Here is a 22,308-nt window from a genome sequence, read left to right on the forward strand (position 1 = left end):
TAGTAATCTACATTAGCATAAGTGTCCTTGAGTCCGATCCATTAACTACAGCCTACATGTACAATGTGCGCTTATGATTAAATAAAGTAATCTATTAAGTTTTTGTCGTCGTTGCAGGAAAAGCTACGACTAAAATTTTTTTATTACTCTTTGACTTTGAGAATAAAGCTTGCACGAAGAGTAAACATATGCAACCCGTAAGCTACACATACACCGTGCACTTGTTATTTACCTCAATTGACTTGATACACTTTTTTCACTCGAGTCAATTGCAAACTTCGCCTAGTTCAAAGCAATTCGTTTGATGATTTTGTCATAACAAAGCAACTGATCAAACAAGATTCCGCATAATGTTTATCAGCTAGTGGGATGGCAAAGGCATTACAGTCACATATTTGGCCCTTCCATTTCCATATCTATAATTGATATGGTGCTTTTTCGACCATGATCCATGGGCTCAAAACTAAAAAACTCAAGTGGTAGCTTGTGGTAAAATAAGTCTCAACTTATGCTATGACCATAGCGCGCATAATGTACTGGCGTTCGATGGATGAATATGTGTTTTCATAATGGGGTACCCAAATAAAACGGGTTTAGATACTGAATTTCTAGTTTTATTATAGCATTATAATTTTTTTTTTAATATGACAATTTTTGAATATGTCAGAAATCAAATTCACATTCATGCAACAAAATGTTGTATGGACTTGTATTTTAGTTTGCACCAATCTTAATAATTTTAATATATACTCTTTTTTTTGAGTTTGCTATTGAAAATGATATATTGTAACGTGAAATGTCACTCTTAGTAGAAAAACGAAAGAAAATAGAGAGTAAAAATTACATATATACTGATATACTTACATATTAACTACAAAATTAAGGATAAATTTGAAGCATCTAAAACTCGCTATTATTCTAATTAAATGTCCTATTTAATTTTGCACAATTATAGATACACCTTTTAAATGTTAAGTATCTCTTATTGAGTTTAGTAAAAGATTATAAAAAGTTAATATTAATAATATTTACATTAAAACGAATCTAACAATACAACATCTGAGTATGTTTTAACACATACATTGAGAATAAAACATACAGTAAGAGTGATTGATGAATTTTATAACAAAAATAAATAGGACATTTGATTAGAATAAAAAAAAAGGAATTAGAAATTAAGGATTGAAAAGAGAAGAACCACATTTGCATTTCCAAGTAATGGGTTTATAGTCAATGTTGGAAACAGAAGTAGAATAGATTGGGACTTGAATTGCTTCACAATGCCCACAAGATTTGCACCTTCCTTCACATCTTGGAGGCTTTGATCCCATCTCTCCTCTTAAAAACATTATCTTCTCTGTTTTTCCTATCTAAAAAACTGTTATTATAATTTCCACTCAAATTTCAAAACTACATTTGTCAGAGTGGTCTCTCCAATTCATAAGAAATGTCTCATTTTTTTAATTTTTTTTTTGTAAGTTCACCTTATGCCTTATAGTTTACCAATTTATCCTTAAAATTTCATTTTAGTTCGATAAAGAAATAATTTTTTTACCAATTTACCTTTAAAATCATATGTCACCCTCTATTTAGACCGGTCCCTACCCTTTTTATTAATGTGTTTGTTAAATCAATACAAAACATTAGGTTTGAATTGGAGTAACTATAACATATTTTGAGATTTAAACCATTAGCATAAGTTTTAATTGAGTTGGTTTCTTGACATAACATCAGAAGTTAACGTGAGATAAAGGTAACGAGTTAGAATCTCAACCACCCCTCAAATTGCGCAAGAAGGTACATTAGAGAATATAACATATTCTTGCGATCTCAAGCATTAGCTTTAAATTTTGATTAAGGTGATTTCTTAACAATTTTATACAATAAAATTTAAAATTTTGTTAAACATATTTACCTGAGTAAGATCATGAGATGCTGAGTTATCATGTGTGACTGTGAGAAGTATTCTACCTGCATTTCAAAAAAATTGAATATTATTACGCTGGTTAGGAACACAATTTACTCCCTCTCCTCTCCTCTCTTTTCTTTTGATTTTACTACATAATATATAAAAAACTCACTTTAATTTCCGCAATATAGCAAAATTAATGAGATAAACGACTGAAGGAGTATAATTTACATCAATGAATTAATGGTTTTGTAATTTTTCCTAATTATTTATTTGTTTTAATGGATTGTAATTGGGGTGGAATGTTACCTTCAATGGTGGTTAAGAAAAGGTTGATTGACATGAGTGAGAGTAAGAGGAGAAAGGGGTTGCTCATATTGGCAACCATTCCGCAGCAGAGCAGTGAAGACTGAAGACAGCAAAAAAATGAAGACAATTTTTAAGGTTCTTATTACTAAAAGGGTATTTACATAAAAAAAAACTATATATATATATATATATATATATATATATATATAGATGTAGGATCAAATAAATAAGAAGGATTTTAAAATGAGAAGGGTGAGAAGAATTTTTGTGTGATTTTGTTTGGTTATTATATATACAAAAAAGAATATTATGTTATAAATTAATAACATTTTAAAAATTATTTCATAGTGGCTTTTTTGTGTAAGTACATTTACAATTATGAGTTTTTTGGCTCATTTTCAACCCCATCTCAATGGATCCCTCCCCTATAAATATATATATATATGGGCAAAATGAAGTGAAAATCAATTAAAGTGGTAAAAATTGAATACTGCCCGACAAATGTCCAATTATTTACAAAATTGCCACTGAAATCTGTATATCTTTTAGATTAGGTGTTTAAAATCAGGTCAAAATTGAGTCTCGTATTCATATTGATTCATACAGTATTGCAAATTCATTTATAAAGTCGGGTTAAAGCTAAATTCGATTATAGAAGATTGGAAAATATCACATTGATTTCGAACACTTGTAAGCAACTAAGCATAGTGCAAAAACAAGACTGTATTATCGTATCGTGTCCGTACTATAAAGATTTTTGAGTTTACTGCAACCAAAATATAGGCCCGCATTGACCGCAAAATCATTTATATTAGCTGTTAAATCTATTTTGCAATCATAATCGAAATCGTATATTTGCACTATACCTATAAGTATAGTGCAATAAATTCAGATAACCGAACCTAACCTGTGGTAAGAATGAAACATAACATGAATAAATACAAACAAAAACTCACGTGCAGGTGGATAATATTTGATGGGCAACCACCATTTGAACAGATGAAATTGACAGAGGAGAAAATGTGAGATGATAAAAGCATCTAAGAATTTTGGAAGAACTATAAAAACAATGAACAAGTATAAACTACCCATAAATTCTGATTCCCTTATTAAACCCCAACCCCCTTTTTTATCCATGTTTTCTGTGCTCTAAAACTCAATAAATAAAATTCAAAGGAAATGATTCTATACTTTTACAATAAATGACAAAAAGTCTGATTTAATTGAACAAAAGACAAGATTTCTAACAGGATTTTTATTTGGCTTTGCTTGGGAGAAGATGGGTATTATGTTATGTTTGGTGTCTAACATAACCTTGTTGTTATCACTAATAAGAGTAAGATTGTGTAAATACAACTCTTAAATCCCACGTTCAATGGATGCTATTTGATGGCTTTGGGGCAATAGAATTGTCAAGAAATCAACTATTCTAAAACTTTTTTGGTACTTGATATTAAATGGTTGGAATATCCCTTGACAAATTTAACGTTCATGTTTGTTCCACTTGATCATATCATTTCTTCACAAAATTTATTCCAATGTGTTACATTTGGAGATACAGTAATATTTACACTATCAATCATTTTCATTACCACCTTTACTACTTCCTCGGTTCATATTAGTTGCAACAATAGAATATATGACGCTATTCATTCACCACTCTTAATTTGTAATTAATTTTTAATCTATCAGTTAAAATATAGTACAGTGATATCTTGTTTGATTCGTCTTATTGCAAAGATTATTAATATCAAATTTTTATAATTTTTTATTATACATTATTAAAGATTGAATTAGTGTATTGGAGTGCGTGAGAACAAAAATATTGCAAGTATTTTGAAACGGAGAAAGTATCAATAACCATACAAAAGATTTTTAGACTAAAAATGTGGATACAACATATATCCTTCTTATACTACACAGCTCTAAAAGTTTCAGTTGAAATAAGGAAGATTACATGAGATTCAAACAATAAGGTTCCGTCACCTTTCTTCGTAAGAAAAATATTGGGAGGAATTTCTTTTTAGTTCTTGAAAGTGAAGTTACAACCTGAGGGCTCAGATGCTGCATCTGTTGGTTCTTCAGTGAACTGCAATGTTTAAAATCTCAGTGAGTTGCATGATTCAATGCAAGCTGTCCAAAGCCAGTGTTTCTTATTGAGGACCACAAGTTATACAGTAAAATAAGTACTTTAATATTGATATTTACTATTATGTCCTCTTTAAACTACATCATAGAGGAATTAATTTATTTTTAAAAAGTGATGATAAATAAAGAGAAAGAATAAATTGGGTGGATGAAATTAAATGAGAGTAAAAATGTATAGATGAGATTAAAAGATAGTGGTGGGTCATTGTCCAAAAATAAAAATAATGCAAATTAAGTGGGATGATTAAAAATCACTACAAACTTTAAACAATTGTCATTTCTCACTCGGTTGTTCGAATTGGACATATAATATATCATTGGAAAGATCTTGAAATCTAGGTTCTAATGCCGCACACATTACATAAAAGTGTTTTTACTATCAAAAGTTTTGGCCAAAAGAGTGATCATGTATCAAATTTCCGCATTGTTTTCTTTTTTAAAATTAATATTTTTTATTTGAATTTAATTATTATTAATAAATTAATTTAATGATAACAATGATTGATTTTATAATTAAAAATAGATTAAGAACATTTTAATAATTTTATTAAAAAAAGGCAACGAAAACAATGAAAATGGTGGTAATTTTTAAGGATTGGGTCTTTTAATTCCTAAAAAAACTTAACTTTTTAAGTTATATAGTAAATCTCAGTGTCTTGCATCATATAACTCAATTATGCGTAAATTTTTTAAGTTGTATGATGATATATGAATATGATACTTTCTCATAAAAACAATTAAATTAATTTTTTAATCTGGGTTGAATTTTTTTTTTAATTAGGTGAACCTCTCAAGAGTTAAGGGTCCATTGTGACATTGTCAAGAGTGGATCATATAAAGAACTCATAAAGACAAGATTTTATCAAGGGGGAAGATAATGCTTTGTTTAAATCCTCACTAGTGATATATACTGATCATTGAACTGCAAATAATATAAGTTTAAAAGGATTATGGGGTGGGGATTCAGAGTTTTGGGTTGCCTATTAAAAAGTATTTTCTTTATTTTGGGTTGTCTTGTGATGACAGTGAATGAGACTTAAAGACTCTAATCATGAAAAATGTCATTAGAGAGTAGCTAATAGACTTGGAGTTTGAGTTAGTATTAGAAATGGGTGGTTTTAAGTATATACAACTATAAGGAGTTTAATTGTACAGAATCTCTTGAATTTAGGAATTTTAAATATTAGTTGACATTAATTTTTATTGTTTTTGTTTTAATTTAACTACTAATTTTTAGGCATTACATTTTAAAAAAATAAAAAATAAATCGAATCTTAATTTTATAGTGTATTTTTACTTTGTCTCTTATTTTAGGTGTACTTAGTGTGTACTAACCTTTGACTTTAGGAGTATAGGTTAGAAATTGTATATTAGTAAAGTGGAAAGTAAAGAATATAAACTAATAACGAGGCAATAGACCAGCGATGCACAATAAATTATTAGCATTAACTAGTTTATGTTGGACTTATTTATAGACTTGAGATTTGAGACCTAAATCACAAAACTTATTTATATAAAGAAAGTATTTTCAACATTCTACAAGCATATGACAAAATAATTTATTAGGACATATTTTGTAACTTTCTTATGCATTTTAACCACATCTCCCCAAAATATATATATATATATATATATATATATATATATATATATATATATATATATATATAAAGTTCATCAAATCATAACAATTAATTCTCAATTAAATTTGTCTAAAAGTCTTTAAATTGAGTTTTTCATTTTCCAAATGACCCCAAGAAGATTTTGGAAGTGAAAAATGAAATCGTGTGACTTTTGAGTATGCAAGTGAAAATGAAAATTGAAAATTGAGCAATATTAGGTGAAATTTTGGGTGAGACTTTTAAAATTAAAAATATATGTTACGGTTTATATTTGGAAAGTGGTGAAAATAGATAAGAAATTGATTGAAATTTGATGATATTTACTAACGGAACCATGAAGAGTTTAGAAAAGAAAATAGAAAATGATAAGAAGTTTAAAGACTCGCGGAAAAAAAGGTTAAGATGTTTCGCTCAAAGAGAGCATTCACTTACCTTGAATAATATAACTTTTTACTGATTTTTTTACAATTTTTAATTAACCTTGAATAATACAAAAGTGAGTTTTCCACCAAAATCCGTTTTAACTTATTACCTGTATTACAGGTCAATTATATTATATCCAAAAAAAAAAAAAAATTTTAATTAAAAAAATCTCACCCCTCCCCTTCTCCTCACATGTGCACCACCCATCCCAACACCCTAGCACAACCCTACCTATCCTCCCACTACCAACCCATCATTTCCGGCGACCCACCACAACCCACATCCAGATCTCACCACACACCACCACTCTTTCAACAGCACACCTACAATTAAATAGAAAGAACACAATTCACATAACAAACAGGATCAAAAACCTAAAAAAAAAAAACAATTTTAATCATACCCAACAACCCAAATCAAGAAAAAGCATTGAAATTTCCACAAAGCAAAATGAACCCACTTCAGAAAAACCAGAAAAATCAAATTGGTAATCAAAGTTCAGACCTTTTTTATCCATGTTAACTCATAAGTTTCAATGTAAGCAACTTCAGTAGATAGTGGGTCATGGGTATGAGTAGAAGTTGCAAAAGAAGCAGTAACATAGAGATGTTTAATGGGTCTATGGCTAGAAAAACTACCACCAATTTTGACGGTCCTAGAAGAGAAATTCAGTGAAAATGGCGAAATTTTACATGATTTAATTGGGTGAAATTTGGAGATGGGTTGTCAAGGAGGTTGATGAAGGATGGTTCTAAAGTACAGGAGGACATAATTTTCAGTGATCAAGGAGAATGGCACAGAAAAGAGGAAGAAAGAGGATACAATGTGATGTGATCTAATTAATTTTCTTACTTTTTCTTGAATATCAGTAGATGGGGAGAGAGAAATGGAGCTGCAGAGGTGATAGGGGGCAAGGGAGTCAATTTTGGTGGTGGGTTTTGGTGAAAGTGGTGGTGGCCGAAAATGGATGGAAAATGGTGGGAGTGGCAGTGGGTGGGGGATGGTGGCTGAGCAGGGGTTAGGGCTAAGATGGGGAATCAAATACCATATACTTTTTTTTTTTTTTTTTTTTTACATACCAAAGTTAGTATTATTCAGGGTTAATTAAAGTTCTTATTAATATAGGGAAATCAGTAAAAAGTCGTATTATTCACGGTAATATTTCCTTCAATATTTCATATTTAGGAAGCATTATATAGGATACTACAAAGATAGTTATTTTTGAAAAAATGAAATGGATAAGCAAATTTATAAAAATAAAGCACGAAATAAGTCAACAATCAGCTTATTTCCAAAAATAAGAGTCTAATTTCTAAACCTGAGGTTTGGTGTTGTTCGCAGTTACTACTGCGAACAGAAGAACTGGTCAAAAAAAGTCAAAGAGCTGTTCGCACTTAATAAGTGCGAACAGAGCTAAAACCTGGTCAAACAGGATCAACCGAACAGCTGGGTTTTTCCTCTGTTCGTACTTAGTAAGTGCGAACAGCTCTTTGACTTTTTTTGACCAGTTCAAACTAGCCGTTATATTGTCAAACTAGCCGTTAAATCAGTCTTCTATAAATACAAAAACCTTATAACTCAATCCATTCATTCATATTCATATATATGTTTTTACAAGTCAATGCATGTTTCAGGCGGGATGAATCATCGCCAAAAGTCCGAGCCTTCGTAAGTCAAAGCTTGGAGATTATGATAAACTAAATAAACATATATATACAACTAAATATATACAAATGTTTGAATTATACAACTAAATAAACATATATATACATAGTCAATCAAAATACACAAAAACCTAACGCTAACAATACTCACCCTCATCTACCTTATCCAACTGATTACGCCTCCTACGGTAGTAAGAGGTGTTCGTATGTCGCTCTGGTAAGAGAGGGGACTGGTACTTTGATGGGTGGGCCGAGGTCCTCACAGCGTCATCGGGGTATGACAAGTCCATCTTCTCGAAATGAACGTCATAAGGAGGAGATGAGACGTGCACATCGGTGGTAGCCCAAAAGATTTATAATGATTTCCTTATCACTAATGGAAAGATTTCCTTATCACTATCTTGGGCAATGGCAGTCAATAAGGTATGACGATACTTACCATACAAGTGTGTGCCGTCAATGGCAATAATAGGTTTATAATGATTGAAGCCCTCAATGCAAGGTTTAAAAGCCCAAAAGACACGTTGGAAGGTTCTGATATTAGGTCGCCCATATACACCAGCGTCATTGTCTTCCTTAAAAAAACCACTCAACTACTAAGCCTGGGTTAGAATATTACAAAGCTTTTAAAAAGCGTGGAAGGAGAGAGTAAGAACCTTCCCAAGTTTCATATATGGACAACAAGGCTTGTTGCTTAGCACACCAACTCGCTTATAATTCACTTCTATACCAAAACGATCTTTAACCATCTGCCTAACTACAGATACCTTAATTGATGGGTCTTTGGCAACACAGTTTCTAATCACATTGTTAATGACAGAAGATGTTAAGTGAATGCGTCCAGCAATGTAACACCCCGAGATTTTAATGAAGTAATTATTTAATATTTTAATAGAGATTTTAATGAAGTAATTATTTAATATTTTAATAGTTTTTAAAGACTTTACAATTATTTATGAAATTATTTTAATAAATTTCTTTCGTATACGAATTTAAATGTTAACTTATATATATATATTAAAAATATAATTACGATTCAAAAAATAAAGAGGTTCGAATTAAAATGATTATTTTATTAAAACGTCTAAGCCCCCGAAGGTGAGTCTCTTAGTTAGGCCTCGCAAGAAAAAAATGAATCTAAATAAATAAATAAATAAACATGATAATAATAATAACAAGGATAAAAGGCATGAAACCCTTTTTTTTCTTGCTTGAGCCGTCACTTTCTTTCCTTCCTCTTCTCCTTCTCTTCTCTCAGTTCGCTTCCCTCACTCACGGGCGCAGCCGTCTCCTCTCTTCACCACCACCAGCCGCATTTTCCTCCACCGGTGAGCGACCATCGTAGCAGCAGCAGCCCTGCCTTCCTCCCTCGCGACACGCAGCAGCAGTGGCTGCTTCATCCTCCTCCTCCCTGTTGCAGCAACGTGAACCCACAGCAAGGGCAGCCACCTTCGTGGTGGTTTTCCCGGCAGCAGCAGCCGTGTCTAGCTGTCCACTTTCGTGCTCCACCACCACCACAACACCACTTATACCCTCACCCATTTCTAGTTCCCCTTGTGAGCAATCTCTTACCCAAATTAAGTTTGTATGTGTTGATATTTGATTTCTTATTATTTAGAGTTCATATTTGTTAAATTGGAGTATGAATATCTTGATTTTGTTATGGGTTTGATTATTATGGTGATCTGAAATTAGATAAGGTAGGGTTTATATTATGATGAATTTAAAGGTAGTAATTTGGGTAAATTCATGAATCTTAGCTTGGATTAAGTTATATCTTAATAGGATTTAAAGTGGGTAAGCATTTGAAAGTGTGAATTGAACTTGAATAAGTTAGGGGTGGATGAATTAAAAGTAGTATATACTATTTTTGTGGCTTGGATGATGTTTTGTATTGGAAATCTTGTATAAGCTTGTGTATGTGACACTTTGGATGAATGGTGACTAGTATTGTTAATATCCATTGTTGTAGAGTAAACGATAATAATAATTACTGAGACGGATTAAGGTAGCGATTGTCATTAATGAAAGTATTATCGTGGTTATAGTCGTTGATGAGGTGGTTAGTTTTGAGCTCGGTTGCTATACTGATATGTTCAATTGTGTCGCTAAGTTGGGTGACTTTGACCCAAATTATACGAATCGTTATTGATTCGCCAAGCTACAAATCTAATTTATTCTTAATCGTTTCACTCTAAAAACCTTGGAAAAATAATAAACCACTACTATCATAGGTGATATGATTGTTATTAAGTGTAACGTCATGTATTACGTGTTCTTGAACATATCTTGATATAAACCTGACTAGAATCTAATGTTATGGTTTGATTGGAATTGATGGCGTAGTTCATGTATGAACATGGGTTGAATTTATTGCATGAGTATGCGTAGAATGCGTATTAGCTTGAATCGAAACTTAATTGGCTAATAGCGTAGCTTGTATGGAGTCGGTGCTTCGTAAATGATGTGAAGTAGGCTTATTAGTCTTACTTTAAACGTGTATAGGTGCCCGGTTCATAAGAGGGGCGTAAGAACCCCTTCGAAGCGATTTTTGTGGCTTGTCATCTTGCAGTGCAGGTAAGTACACGCAGTAACTGATTCTTGCATGCATCTTCAATCTATTTTCCTTGCGTGATAATATTATACGAACTAGGATGAATATGATTTGCTATTTAAATACGGTTAAGTTTGTGTTACAAGTGAAAATCAGTTGTAAAGATAGTAGAGATTGAGTTCTGATATCGCGAGAGTAGAATGTTGGATTATATGAGATGGAATGGGAATGAGTCCCTTATTGATGAGATATTAAGTTGGATGTTACTGTGACTCCACTGGATTGGTACCCCAGTTGGTTTAGTTCCCGGAGGCATGGATCATCTATATATGGTCGCTGTACGGGGGTATGATCATACTTTGCCATTGGGCGCCGGCATGGCCGTCACCGCCCTTGGCTGAGGTGTTGCCATGTGGGTCTTGCAAACCCCAATATGGTGGCCTCTAGTCACAAAAGATGATACGTGGAATTAAGGAAGAAATAGAAAATGGTGAAGGCATTGAGAAGTGCACAGAAGTGAGGAATGGTTGGAGTAGATTTTTATACATTGGAGTGTCTATCTTCTCTCATCTTGTTGAATTGATTGTTGGTTGCATATATAACTTGTTGCTAGATACTGATGTGTACTGCTTGTTTCCTTGTTGACGGCTTGTCTCTGATGGCCCTGCTATGACACGTTTGGTCTACGACTTTACGTTGAGCAGCAGGGACGTCGTAGATAGGTCTTGCAGGTTTTGGAGTTTCCTTGCATTGCATATGGGGGGGGAAATCGAGTGAGAACCTTGACGCGTGCCCTGTTCGAACCATTTTTGACGCTACATGTGATTTCGAATTGAAAGTGTATATGTTTTGGTTGAGGCATGAGTCCTCCTTTTGATGTAATTCGTTCCGCTGCAAAGATTTATATCGTTTTATATTTTGTTATAGTATCTTGAATGGCTTGTACAGTGGATTATCTTTTTGCTTGGAAAACCCAAGCGTTTACATGGGAACCACGATCCATGCTTAGCATGTCGACAGAGGTTTTGGCGATGACCTTTCCGCCGTGATTCTGTTACGAGGCCATTGATGCCTCTTCATTATGATGATTTATCGTTTGTCTAAATCTTCGGCGCGTCAAATTTCAAGGCAGATGCTGCCGAAATTTCCGTAGGACTTTGTTTGGAAGTTTTCAAACGTCATCTTTCTTTTTCCTATTTAAATAATTATTTATTTCCACAAGTGACACCCCTGAAGGGTCTGAAATCCAGGGGTGTTACAAGCAAAGACAGTGTCACTACCCAAAACACAAAACCTATGCTTACCATTGTACGTAACAATACGCCATGAAGATGAATATGAATCGAGCGTAGCCCTAAGTCTCCACGAACAGCCCCGCTTATACTTCAAGGTAAGGACGGTTTGGTTTGAAGTCTTCGTTCTATATTCCACATTTCTACAAATATGATACACTCTTATAGCTTCCAACAAAGCTTCCTTACTATCGAATATCATACCCTTCTCTAACTCCGCTTCTTCGGTGTAAGTGGTATCACAAGCCCAATCCTCTAGGAGTTATCCTCCTCATACTCGTCTAGGGGTGGACATAGGGCATAGGGTGTAGGAGCAACAATTGTAGAAATGTTGCCTAAGGTCGTATCATTTGCTAGGGCATCCTCATCGACATCCACATCATCCTCAGAAGGATCGTCAATGAGCTCATTACTCTCATTACCATCATCTTAAGGTCCCATCTCATCACTTTCTCCAAAGTTAACCACTGCATCACTTGAAACTTGGGTTGGGAAGGAGTACAAGATAGGGAAGAAACAAATGGACTTTGAGTTTCTTGAGTTGATATGCGCATAGGCCTAGGATAAGGATTAGAAGCACCTACATTCCTTAAGGGTACTTTTTCTACGTATAACTCCAAAGAGGGTATTTGGGTAGACTTTGAATGCTCCCACATAGCATCTATAGCCTCATCATTCTCAACCGAAAAGGCTAGCAATTCTCCACTCATGTTATATTTAAAGCTTATATTTACAGTACTTCTAGTGAGGTCCAATATAATCTTAGAACATATAAATCGTTTAAAGTGATTCAAATCCATGTTCGAGTTGCATGCAAACAACCTACGTCTACCCCCAAAATAATGAACTTTGTCACTACTTTCTCGAATAGAATCATTTCAAAAACATACTATAGTGACACGAAATGATGTCATTTCTACATGAATACAAACAAAATCAACATCATCATCAACTTCATGCCAATACAAGTACATTATATTCATTTGATTATAATCTTTTTGATATATAAAGTAATAAAGTACATAATGTAACTAAGTTCATACATAAATAATGTATGTAAAATTCAACTAATAAATCAATTAATAACAACATCAAAATTTCTAATAATATATAATGTACATAAATTTTAAATAATAAATCAATTAATAAGTTCATAAATAATATTTCAAATAACAACATCAAAATTTCTAATAATATATATTGTACATAACATTCAACTAATTCAATATACTCATCAACAACAATACTTCAAAAAACAACAAAATAAAGCTATTAGAACAATTAAGCGTTACGTTGATTAGTTGTGGATGAATAAAAAGAGTGTAGATTTTAGAATTAGTGACCTAGATTTGAGTAAATAACCAAATTTCATTAAAACCCTAAAAAACGATATATATATATATATATATATATATATATATATATATATATATATATATATATATATATATATATATATATATATATAGTCAAAAAAACGCATAAAAGTTTACCTTGGCGCAACATAGAGTATCCTAGACTAAATTTGAAGGCCAAATTGAAAGAGGAATGTAAGAATTGATGAGTTGAAGGTAGTCCAAGAGTGATTTTTAAAAGGGAAATGTCGAGTTTTAATAAGTTAAGGTTTTGAATTTGGGGGAAATGGGGAAGAAGAGACCTACAGCTGTTATTATGCTCGATGGTGTTCGCAGTTAACTGCGAATATGGTCAAACAAGTCAACAGGCCTATTCGCAGTTACTAACTGCGAACAGCTTCTTTGCCTTTTTAAAAAATTAAGCACCTGTAACTGCGAACAGCACCAAATCTCAAGTTTGAAAATTAGACGCTTATTTTTAGAAGTTGATTGTTGACTTATTTCGTGCTTTTTTTTTTATATAAATTCACTTGTCCATTTTATTTTTTCGTTACTTTTACTCTATCATTTTTTTGTTGCATTAGAGAATGAAGAAATTTAGAGCATTGTGGAACATATAGGGTAGTGTACATTCTTTTCTCCCCTTGATATTTTTCTAATACATTAAAAAAAAAATTGTGTTTTCCAAAACTATGGAGATAATACTCCAAAAATATAGATGATGATGACTTGAAAACTAGAAAGGTGATTTGTTATGAGTATATGTAACTAGGCTAGTAGCATTATGCATCTCTCGACCTTTTTTAATTGTGTGCTTAATATTATCTCTTTGTGTGGCTTGACTCTTTGCATTGTCCTTTTGAAACATCAAGACCCTTGAGATTTCTGATTAATAGCACTTGAGATCGTTGTTACCCAAACGTCATTCTAATATACGATTACACGATGCTACGATACAAAAGAAGTGAGCAATCAAAATTAGATTCTATAAATAATACTCATTTTTTAAGGTATAATCATTACATGACTAAACAATCCAACAAATCCAATTGACCAAAATTATGTTTTAAATATTTAATCATCATGATTTTTAAGAAACTTTAATTCAAAACTTTAAAAATTTAAAAGCAAAAATTATGACTAGATACTAAATATGGTAGTATTTTGAAGTTTATTTTGCAGCATGACCATACATGGATAGATTAACTAATGGTGGTAAAACAAGCACAAACAAAAACATATAGGAGTTTTTAACAAATCCATACATAAGGAACCATTTCATAGATAGAAATTAGTTCACCCAATTCACAGAATTGTAAAGCACTATGCAACAAAATGATATCAATCCTTCAACGACAATTTAGCATACACTGAACTCATGAGAATTAATATTCTCCATCATCTTCACCATCATCATCCTCAGCTCCCTCAGCACCAACCTCCTCATAGTCCTTCTCAAGAGCAGCAAGATCCTCACGAGCCTCAGAGAACTCACCTTCCTCCATACCCTCGCCCACATACCAGTGAACGAAGGCCCTCTTGGCATACATGAGGTCAAACTTGTGGTCGATCCTTGAGAACACCTCAGCAACACTGGTGGAGTTGGAAATCATGCAAACAGCCCTTTGAACCTTGGCTAGGTCACCACCAGGAACAACACTCGGTGGCTGATAGTTAATACCGCACTTAAAACCAGTTGGGCACCAGTCAACAAACTGGATGGTACGCTTGGTCTTGATTGTGGCCACAGCAGCATTGACGTCTTTAGGAACCACATCACCACGGTACATAAGGCAGCAAGCCATGTACTTACCATGACGTGGGTCACACTTGGCCATCATAGAAGATGGCTCGAAGGCGCTGGTGGTGATCTCAGCAACAGAGAGTTGTTCATGGTAAGCCTTCTCAGCAGAGATTACAGGAGCATATGAGGAAAGCATAAAGTGGATTCTGGGGTATGGGACAAGGTTGGTTTGGAACTCATTAACATCCACATTCAAAGCACCGTCAAACCTCAGTGATGCAGTCAAAGATGAGATCACCTGAATATAAGAAAATACAATTGTTAATATTCCATTTATAATCTATGTCACCATGTACTCTTAATCACATTCGCAGAGATGAACAATCATTCACCTGAGAAATCAAACGGTTGAGGTTGGTGTAAGTGGGACGCTCGATGTCAAGTGAGCGCCTGCAAATGTCATAGATAGCCTCATTATCTAAGAGGACAGCAACATCAGTGTGTTCCAAGAGAGAGTGGGTGGAAAGGACACTGTTGTAGGGTTCAACAACTGATGTTGAGATTTGGGGAGATGGGTAGATGGTGAAACCCAACTTGGATTTCTTGCCGTAGTCAACAGAAAGACGCTCCAAGAGGAGGGATCCGAGACCAGAACCAGTTCCCCCACCAACAGCATTGAAGACGAGGAAACCTTGGAGCCCAGTGCAATTGTCAGCAAGCTTGCGGATGCGGTCCAAGCAGAGGTCAACAATCTCCTTGCCAACTGCCATTAAACAAATCATTAGCACAAGTGTACAAGGCTTTACAGAAGCCAATAATACGAGAGGAAAATGATGGACACGCTACTCACTGGTGTAATGACCACGGGCAAAGTTGTTAGCAGCATCCTCCTTTCCACCGATAAGCTGCTCTGGGTGGAACAGTTGACGGTAAGTTCCAGTCCTCACTTCATCAATGACAGTGGGCTCAAGATCAACAAAAACAGCACGAGGGACATGCTTGCCAGCACCAGTTTCACTAAAAAAGGTGTTAAAAGCATCATCTCCTCCTCCAACAGTTGTGTCACTAGGCATCTGACCATCAGCCTATCAAAGAAAAATGGAAATAAATCAAGATAGTCACAACAAATTAGAATAAATCATGTTGTAAAACAGTGCGCAAACCAATCAAAAAATACTCTGAACTAGTTGCCCGAAATTGCAATCCATGATAATAAATTCAATACAACTACAGCGATAAGCGAAATCAACATACAAAATTGGCCAACAGCAACGATTTACAGACCTCGCATATCAAACTCTAATATAGTGATGTGATTTTCTAATCAAAAGAAAACTATGAAACGACAGATCCAAGTACAAAATACTCCTATTGTTCATACCTACTCCTCACCAATCATGTATTAATATACCAACAATCGCACAAGAACAAACAACAACTTGGCTTGCAGATCCAATGAAGATAAATCACAAAATATTTCTTAACACAACTATGGCCTTAATCAAGGATCGTTTAATCAAGTAGGTAATGCTACTCTAAAACGATCTTCAATTTTCAAAAGAATTTAGATCTGTAAATACATTAACATCAACATTTTAAAGAGATGACCACCAGGCACCAGCAACGGTTAAATACTATATTAAATAGAAGCTATTGAAAAATTTGAGCAACTATGAATCGTTACTGAAATATTTTTCATCATGTATACATCATTATAATACGCATTATCTTCAGATCTAGCATTCAATTGGTGTTAACCAAACGGTTAATTAACTATCGAGTAAAATACTTGTTGTATAATCAATAATGTGATATTTAAGTTCAAAACTCAAAAAACATAATGAAAAAGATACATAATACATGCTTTTACACAGATCTGATTGATTAAACAACAAATCTGGTTTCAAACATCACATATCAACGTAAGCCACAAATATTTCGGTATGAACAACTCAAAATCATTAAAATCAACCAAAAAACGAAGTAACTTATTAATTTCACAGAAACAACATAGAATCAACAGAATTGAACAGATCGAAAGAGAGAAGAAAATATACCTGAATACCATGCTCGAGACAGTAAAGCTCCCAGCAGGCATTTCCGACCTGAATACCAGCCTGACCGATGTGGATTGAAATGCACTCTCTCATTTTCGCTTAAAATAGCTAGATCTGAAACGTGAAATGAATATATCTTTGAGAGAAGAAAGAGCAGAAAATGGTGAAAAATCGAAGGCGTTTATGAAGACGCCTTCTATCAAAACCAGAGAGAGAAATGTAGCGAATGAGAAGGGAGTTTTTCTTCGTTATAAATGAGGGTGTGCTGGTTCTTAAATTGGACAAATGAAGAAAAATATTTCAAAAAAATCTAAACTCGGGTTTTCTTTTTTTAACCATGGTTACACCGAGGATGACAGAGTATCTGTTTCATTTACCATGGTTGCTATTGTCATCTTCGTTTTACGGGGAAGCTTTTACTTTAAATTTTTAAATTTTGAATGTTTTCATTGTAATTGCCGTATTGTACCGTTAAATGTAGACGTTGGCGATCCTAATTTACAGTTTCTTTTCTTCCTTTTATTTATTAGTTGTGGTGGCCTAGTGGCCTTAATCTTTATGGGTGTTGTCATTCACAATTTTTATTATACTTCCCATTAAAATCGATATTTTCTCAAATTTTAGGTAATATATTACAATATTAAATTAAGCAAGTATTAATTAAGAACTCTCGATTCAATTTTGAAACATACACTTATTTATTAATTGAATTGGTTAAAATGCAATGGGAGTTGGAGCTATCTATTTAAACAAATGAATGTAGGAAGGTAAAGCTATATAATAGCTAATCAACATTCTGTTATATAAATAGAAGTTAGTTACAAGCATGCTAATTAACTTTGTGTTTCTTGTTAATGCACATAAATTGTTTGGTGAGGCACACGAATTGCTGAGGTTGGAACAACCCCAAGCTTGGACAAGAATATATGCTCTTGTATGGTTCAACAATAGAGGTTCAAACTTGGAGAGATGGGTACATTGTGAAACCTAACATTCCAACAGTAGAGAACCAAGGCCAGACCCAGTACCACCATCAATAATACTAGAAAGCCTTGAAGACCAATGCAGTTATCAGCTAGCTTCCTGATGCGATCCAAGCACAAATCGACAATCTCTTTTCCAATAGTATAATGTCCACGAGCGAAGGTATTAGCAGCATCTTCTTTGCCACTAATAAGATGTTCAGGGTGAAAAGACTGGCAATATTCTCGGTCCGAATTTGGTCAATTACAGTCGGTTCAAGATCAACAAAAAACAGCACGAGAAACATACTCTCCAGATCCAATATCACTGACAAGAATTTCCGACTTGAATTCCTGCTTGACCAATGTGGATTGAAATGCACTCTCTCATTTTAAAATTTCTTAGCAAAATTCAAAATTCAAAAAAAAACTTGGGCACCGACAATAAAAATTGCAAAACACAATCAAGATTCATAAAGACAAGGTAGTACAATGACTACACTTCAACAAAGAGAAATCACTTCAATTTCTCAATGAAATGGATTGTACCCTCAAAACTTAAAAAAAATCAATCAATAGCAATTAGAATTGCTTCTTCCAAAATGTGTGAATCTGTAGCCACACAAATATCAACAAAGTGTGAATCTGTAGTCACACAAACATCATCAAAGTGTGAATCTATAGTCATACAAACAATTCATCAAGCACCTTGTGTGCATGAATGAAAATTGGGTAAAAATCCTAAAAATCAAATTGATTCAATTTGGATAGAAAATTACACCAATTAGTAGGAAAAATCTTCTACTTAATTGCAGCAACAAAGAACTAAAATAGATTCAATCAAACTCATAAGAAAAATAAGGTAAAACACCCAATTCTTGTAAAGAAACCCTCAAAACGAAAATCATCAATTCACCCTCAAACTTACATCAATCAACCACAAAAAATACTCTACTTTCAAATTGTAAACAAGAGCAAAACAATCTTGAATGGAATCAAAGAATTGAGATGAAAAAAATTGGAAAGTCTTGATGAGCAGAGAAAAATAAATTAACAGCGTTTAATTGAGAGGATCACAATCTCGCTCAAATACCATGTTAAACTCGGCAAGTATCAATCAAGAACTCTCAATTCAATCTTGAAATATACACTCATTTATTGATTGGATTGGTTAAAATATAATGAGAGTTGGAGCTATCTATTTATACAAATGAATGTAGGAAGCTAAAGCTATATAATGGCTAATCAACATTTTGTTATATAAACAGAAGTTAGTTACAAGCGCCCTAGTTAACTTTGTGTTTCTTGTTAATGCACATGGATTGCTTAGTGAGGCACACGGATTGCTGAGGTGGAGAGTTGATCTTCTCATGACTTCCAACATACAATTAGTTGCAAATATTTTTCAAAACGAAGGTAATATAGTCCTTGGCTCCTCATCCTTTGAGTTTGTCTAATTTTGTTTGTCCTAATCAGTTGGCATATATAAAGTATGGATACTCCATAGTAGCCCAACAACATTGTTCCGCATCTCAAATTCTTCTTTAACCTTATTGGATATTTCAAATTTTTTTCTTAACTCGGGTATCCAACAACCCTTCATCATTTCAAATGTAACATTTACTACTTGACATATTATTCGGGATGTTCTAGTCGTTATGTGATACTTTTTCCCTTCTATTGTACTTATAATTGATGATGATATTTGCTCACACATCATATCACAATCAGTTAAAAGTATTTCAAAATGGGATAATACTTAATCATATATACACAATCTCATGAATAACTTAAGTAACTTTTGAACATGTATATATAAAAGCAATGTCTAAGTGTTTACGTACATTCAAGCACAACACAATATCAACACAGAAAAACCTTGAGACACTCTATTGTATAAGAACATACACAACCAACCTAACTAATCTTAACACATAACACACATATACTAACATTGCATCACACAAACAAAATATTGAAAATCATTTAAACACTTAAAATCACATAAAAATAGTCGATTACCTCTAAAGTCCAAACCCTATTGAATTATTACTAACCTAAAATTCAAATTTAATACACTTCTTATTTTAGTTCGTTTTTTTAATTTCATAATATTTACTTTTTTGTTATTGTCACACTTCTTTTAATCTTTTTAATCTTCCTAAATATTCATTTTCTCTTTGCATCTCTTTGCTATATTACATCCAGTTGCTTATTCATCTTATTCCTCAACTAAAAATTAACAATACATCTCATGACCTCAATTCACCTTATATATTCATGTGGAATTCTATTTCATTGTTTTGATGAGGTGAATTAACATTACACGGAGAGACCTTGTGTATAATGTGCTCATAATTTGGTAGGGTTAGATCTAAAGTTTTAACCACAAGATAAAAGTGGTTTTAAGACCTTCTACAGTTGTTCATGAATTACAATTCTCAAGTTCAACTAACTGATCCATTGAGCAACATTCACACTTAAATTACAATGGTTACCCGTGCGAAGTGTGAAGAACAGCTCATAGTATCGGTGCTTCTGGGGCGAATAACGTTTACTCTAAACCGTAAATTACAATAGACCAAATTAAAGTTTTAGTATTTGGTCTAGTCATCAATTTGAACCGATTCTTTTAAAAAAAAAATAAAAAAATAAAAAAAAAAAACCTGATTTTCAATCTAATTCGGATTTTTAGTTTTTCAGATTAGACTGAAAAGCGTACTGTACAATTGAAAACCATGGATATTTATTTTTTAAAATGATGACAGACATTTCAAAATGTAGTTTTTTGTGGTAAGATATGCAATCAACTAATTACAAATTATTATATGTTGGGATTGTAGATGCAAAATATTTGCATCAAATATTTTAATTTAGAAAACATATACTTAAATTATATTTATACAATCAACTAATTAAAAATTATTATATTTAAAGATGGTAATTGCATCACTTTTGCATATAAAACAGATATTTTAATTTAGAAACAAACAAAAAACAAAAAACCAGACCTAATCGTTGTTCTGACTGGCTCAATCTGGTCTGAAAAGTTTCCAAACTGAATTTTTTGTCTGGACTAATTTTTAAGTCCAACCAGACAAGACTAAACAAAACCAGAAAATTTGAAACGTTTAATCCAATTTATCAAAAAAATAAACAAAATAATACAACTTTTAACTTTATTCCAAAACTAAGCGTGAAATTTCCAAACTAGAGGTTTGGGGCTATTCGCAGTTAGAACAGGTCAAAACAAGTCAAATAGTTGTTCGCAGTTAGTAACTGCGAACAGCCCTTTGACCAGTTTTGACATGTTCGCAGTTACTAACTGCGAACAGAATGCTCCACAAATACGCAGATCGGCTTCCTATTTTTCCATTTTTTCCGATTCTCAAAACCCTACCTTTATCACTCGACATTCTCCCTCTAAAATCATAGATTCAATCCATCAATTCTTGCACCTCTTTCAATTTGGCACTTCAAAATTAGTTTGTGATACCCTAGCTTGCTCAAAGGTAAACTTGTTTGCGTTTTTTTAGTATATATGTAGTTTTTTAGGGTTTTAATCAAATTTGCTTATTTTTTCAAATGTAGGTTACTAGTTCTTAAATCAAGACTCTTCTTAATTATCCATAACTATTCAAGGTAATTTTTAATTGTTTTTATAGCTTTAAATTGTTTTTTGAAGTATTGTTGTTGATGAGCTTATTGAATTAGTTAAATTCAATGTTGATAATATTATTAGAAATGTTGATGTTGATGCTGGTATTAGAAATATCATTTATGAACTTATTAATTGATTTATTATTTGGATTTTATGTGTATTATATATGTATGAACTTAGTTACATTATGGACTTTGATAATTTTTAGACCAAAAAAGATTATAATCAAATGAATATGTACTTGTATGGGCATGAAGTTGATGATGATGATGTTGATTTTGTTTGTATTAATGTAGAAAATGGCATCATTTCGCGTCACTATAGTATATTTTTAAAATGGTTCTATTCGAGAAAGTAGTGGAAAAGTTCATTATATTAGGGGAAGACGTAGGTTGTTTGCATGCAACTCGAACATGAATTTGAACCAGTTTAAACGTTTTATATGTTCTAAGATCGGATTAGACCCACTAGAAGTATCATAAATATAAGCTTTTAATATGACATAAGTGGAGAATTGTTTGCCTTTCCTGTTGAGGATGATGAAGCTATAGATGTTATGTGGGAGTATTCAAAGTCCACCCAAATTTTCTTTTTGGAGTTATAGCAAA

At 32.9% G+C, this 22,308-nt stretch overlaps 2 protein-coding genes and 1 pseudogene across 2 annotated transcripts; all 3 read right to left on the reverse strand.

Annotated features, from left to right (window-relative positions):
• Positions 1-1,137: 1,137 nt before the first annotated feature.
• On the reverse strand, positions 1,138-2,359 carry LOC130821371 (EPIDERMAL PATTERNING FACTOR-like protein 2). The gene is made up of 3 exons (XM_057687104.1): positions 2,219-2,359; positions 1,916-1,971; positions 1,138-1,370 (listed from the first exon to the last, which is right to left on the reverse strand). The coding sequence occupies exons 1-3, from the start codon at positions 2,295-2,297 to the stop codon at positions 1,176-1,178; spliced, it is 330 nt and encodes a 109-aa protein (XP_057543087.1). The 5' UTR covers positions 2,298-2,359; the 3' UTR covers positions 1,138-1,175.
• Positions 2,360-14,430: 12,071 nt separating this feature from the next.
• Positions 14,431-17,549, reverse strand: LOC130821372 (tubulin alpha-2 chain-like). The gene is made up of 4 exons (XM_057687105.1): positions 17,078-17,549; positions 15,871-16,105; positions 15,413-15,783; positions 14,431-15,318 (listed from the first exon to the last, which is right to left on the reverse strand). Exons 1-4 carry the CDS (start codon positions 17,168-17,170, stop codon positions 14,662-14,664), a joined length of 1,356 nt encoding a protein of 451 aa, XP_057543088.1. The 5' UTR covers positions 17,171-17,549; the 3' UTR covers positions 14,431-14,661.
• Positions 17,550-17,818: 269 nt separating this feature from the next.
• On the reverse strand, positions 17,819-18,430 carry LOC130821676 (tubulin alpha-2 chain-like; annotated as a pseudogene).
• Positions 18,431-22,308: the final 3,878 nt, after the last annotated feature.

The sequence above is a fragment of the Amaranthus tricolor genome, chromosome 8 (genome assembly GCF_026212465.1).
Source record: "Amaranthus tricolor cultivar Red isolate AtriRed21 chromosome 8, ASM2621246v1, whole genome shotgun sequence".
Classification (NCBI taxonomy): Eukaryota; Viridiplantae; Streptophyta; class Magnoliopsida; order Caryophyllales; family Amaranthaceae; genus Amaranthus; species Amaranthus tricolor.

Excerpts from the sequence above, each read along its gene's own strand:
- LOC130821371 (XM_057687104.1), bottom strand. The coding sequence starts at position 2,297 with ATGGTTGCCAATATGAGCAACCCCTTTCTCCTCTTACTCTCACTCATG. Across the intron at positions 1,972-2,218 it reads TTTCTTAACCACCATTGAAG|GTAGAATACTTCTCACAGTC; the intron begins GTAACATTCCAC and ends TTTGAAATGCAG. Across the intron at positions 1,371-1,915 it reads CATCTCATGATCTTACTCAG|ATAGGAAAAACAGAGAAGAT; the intron begins GTAAATATGTTT and ends ACAGTTTTTTAG.
- LOC130821372 (XM_057687105.1), bottom strand. The coding sequence starts at position 17,170 with ATGAGAGAGTGCATTTCAATCCACATCGGTCAGGCTGGTATTCAGGTC. Across the intron at positions 16,106-17,077 it reads GTCTCGAGCATGGTATTCAG|GCTGATGGTCAGATGCCTAG; the intron begins GTATATTTTCTT and ends TTTCTTTGATAG. Across the intron at positions 15,319-15,412 it reads TCAACCGTTTGATTTCTCAG|GTGATCTCATCTTTGACTGC; the intron begins GTGAATGATTGT and ends TCTTATATTCAG.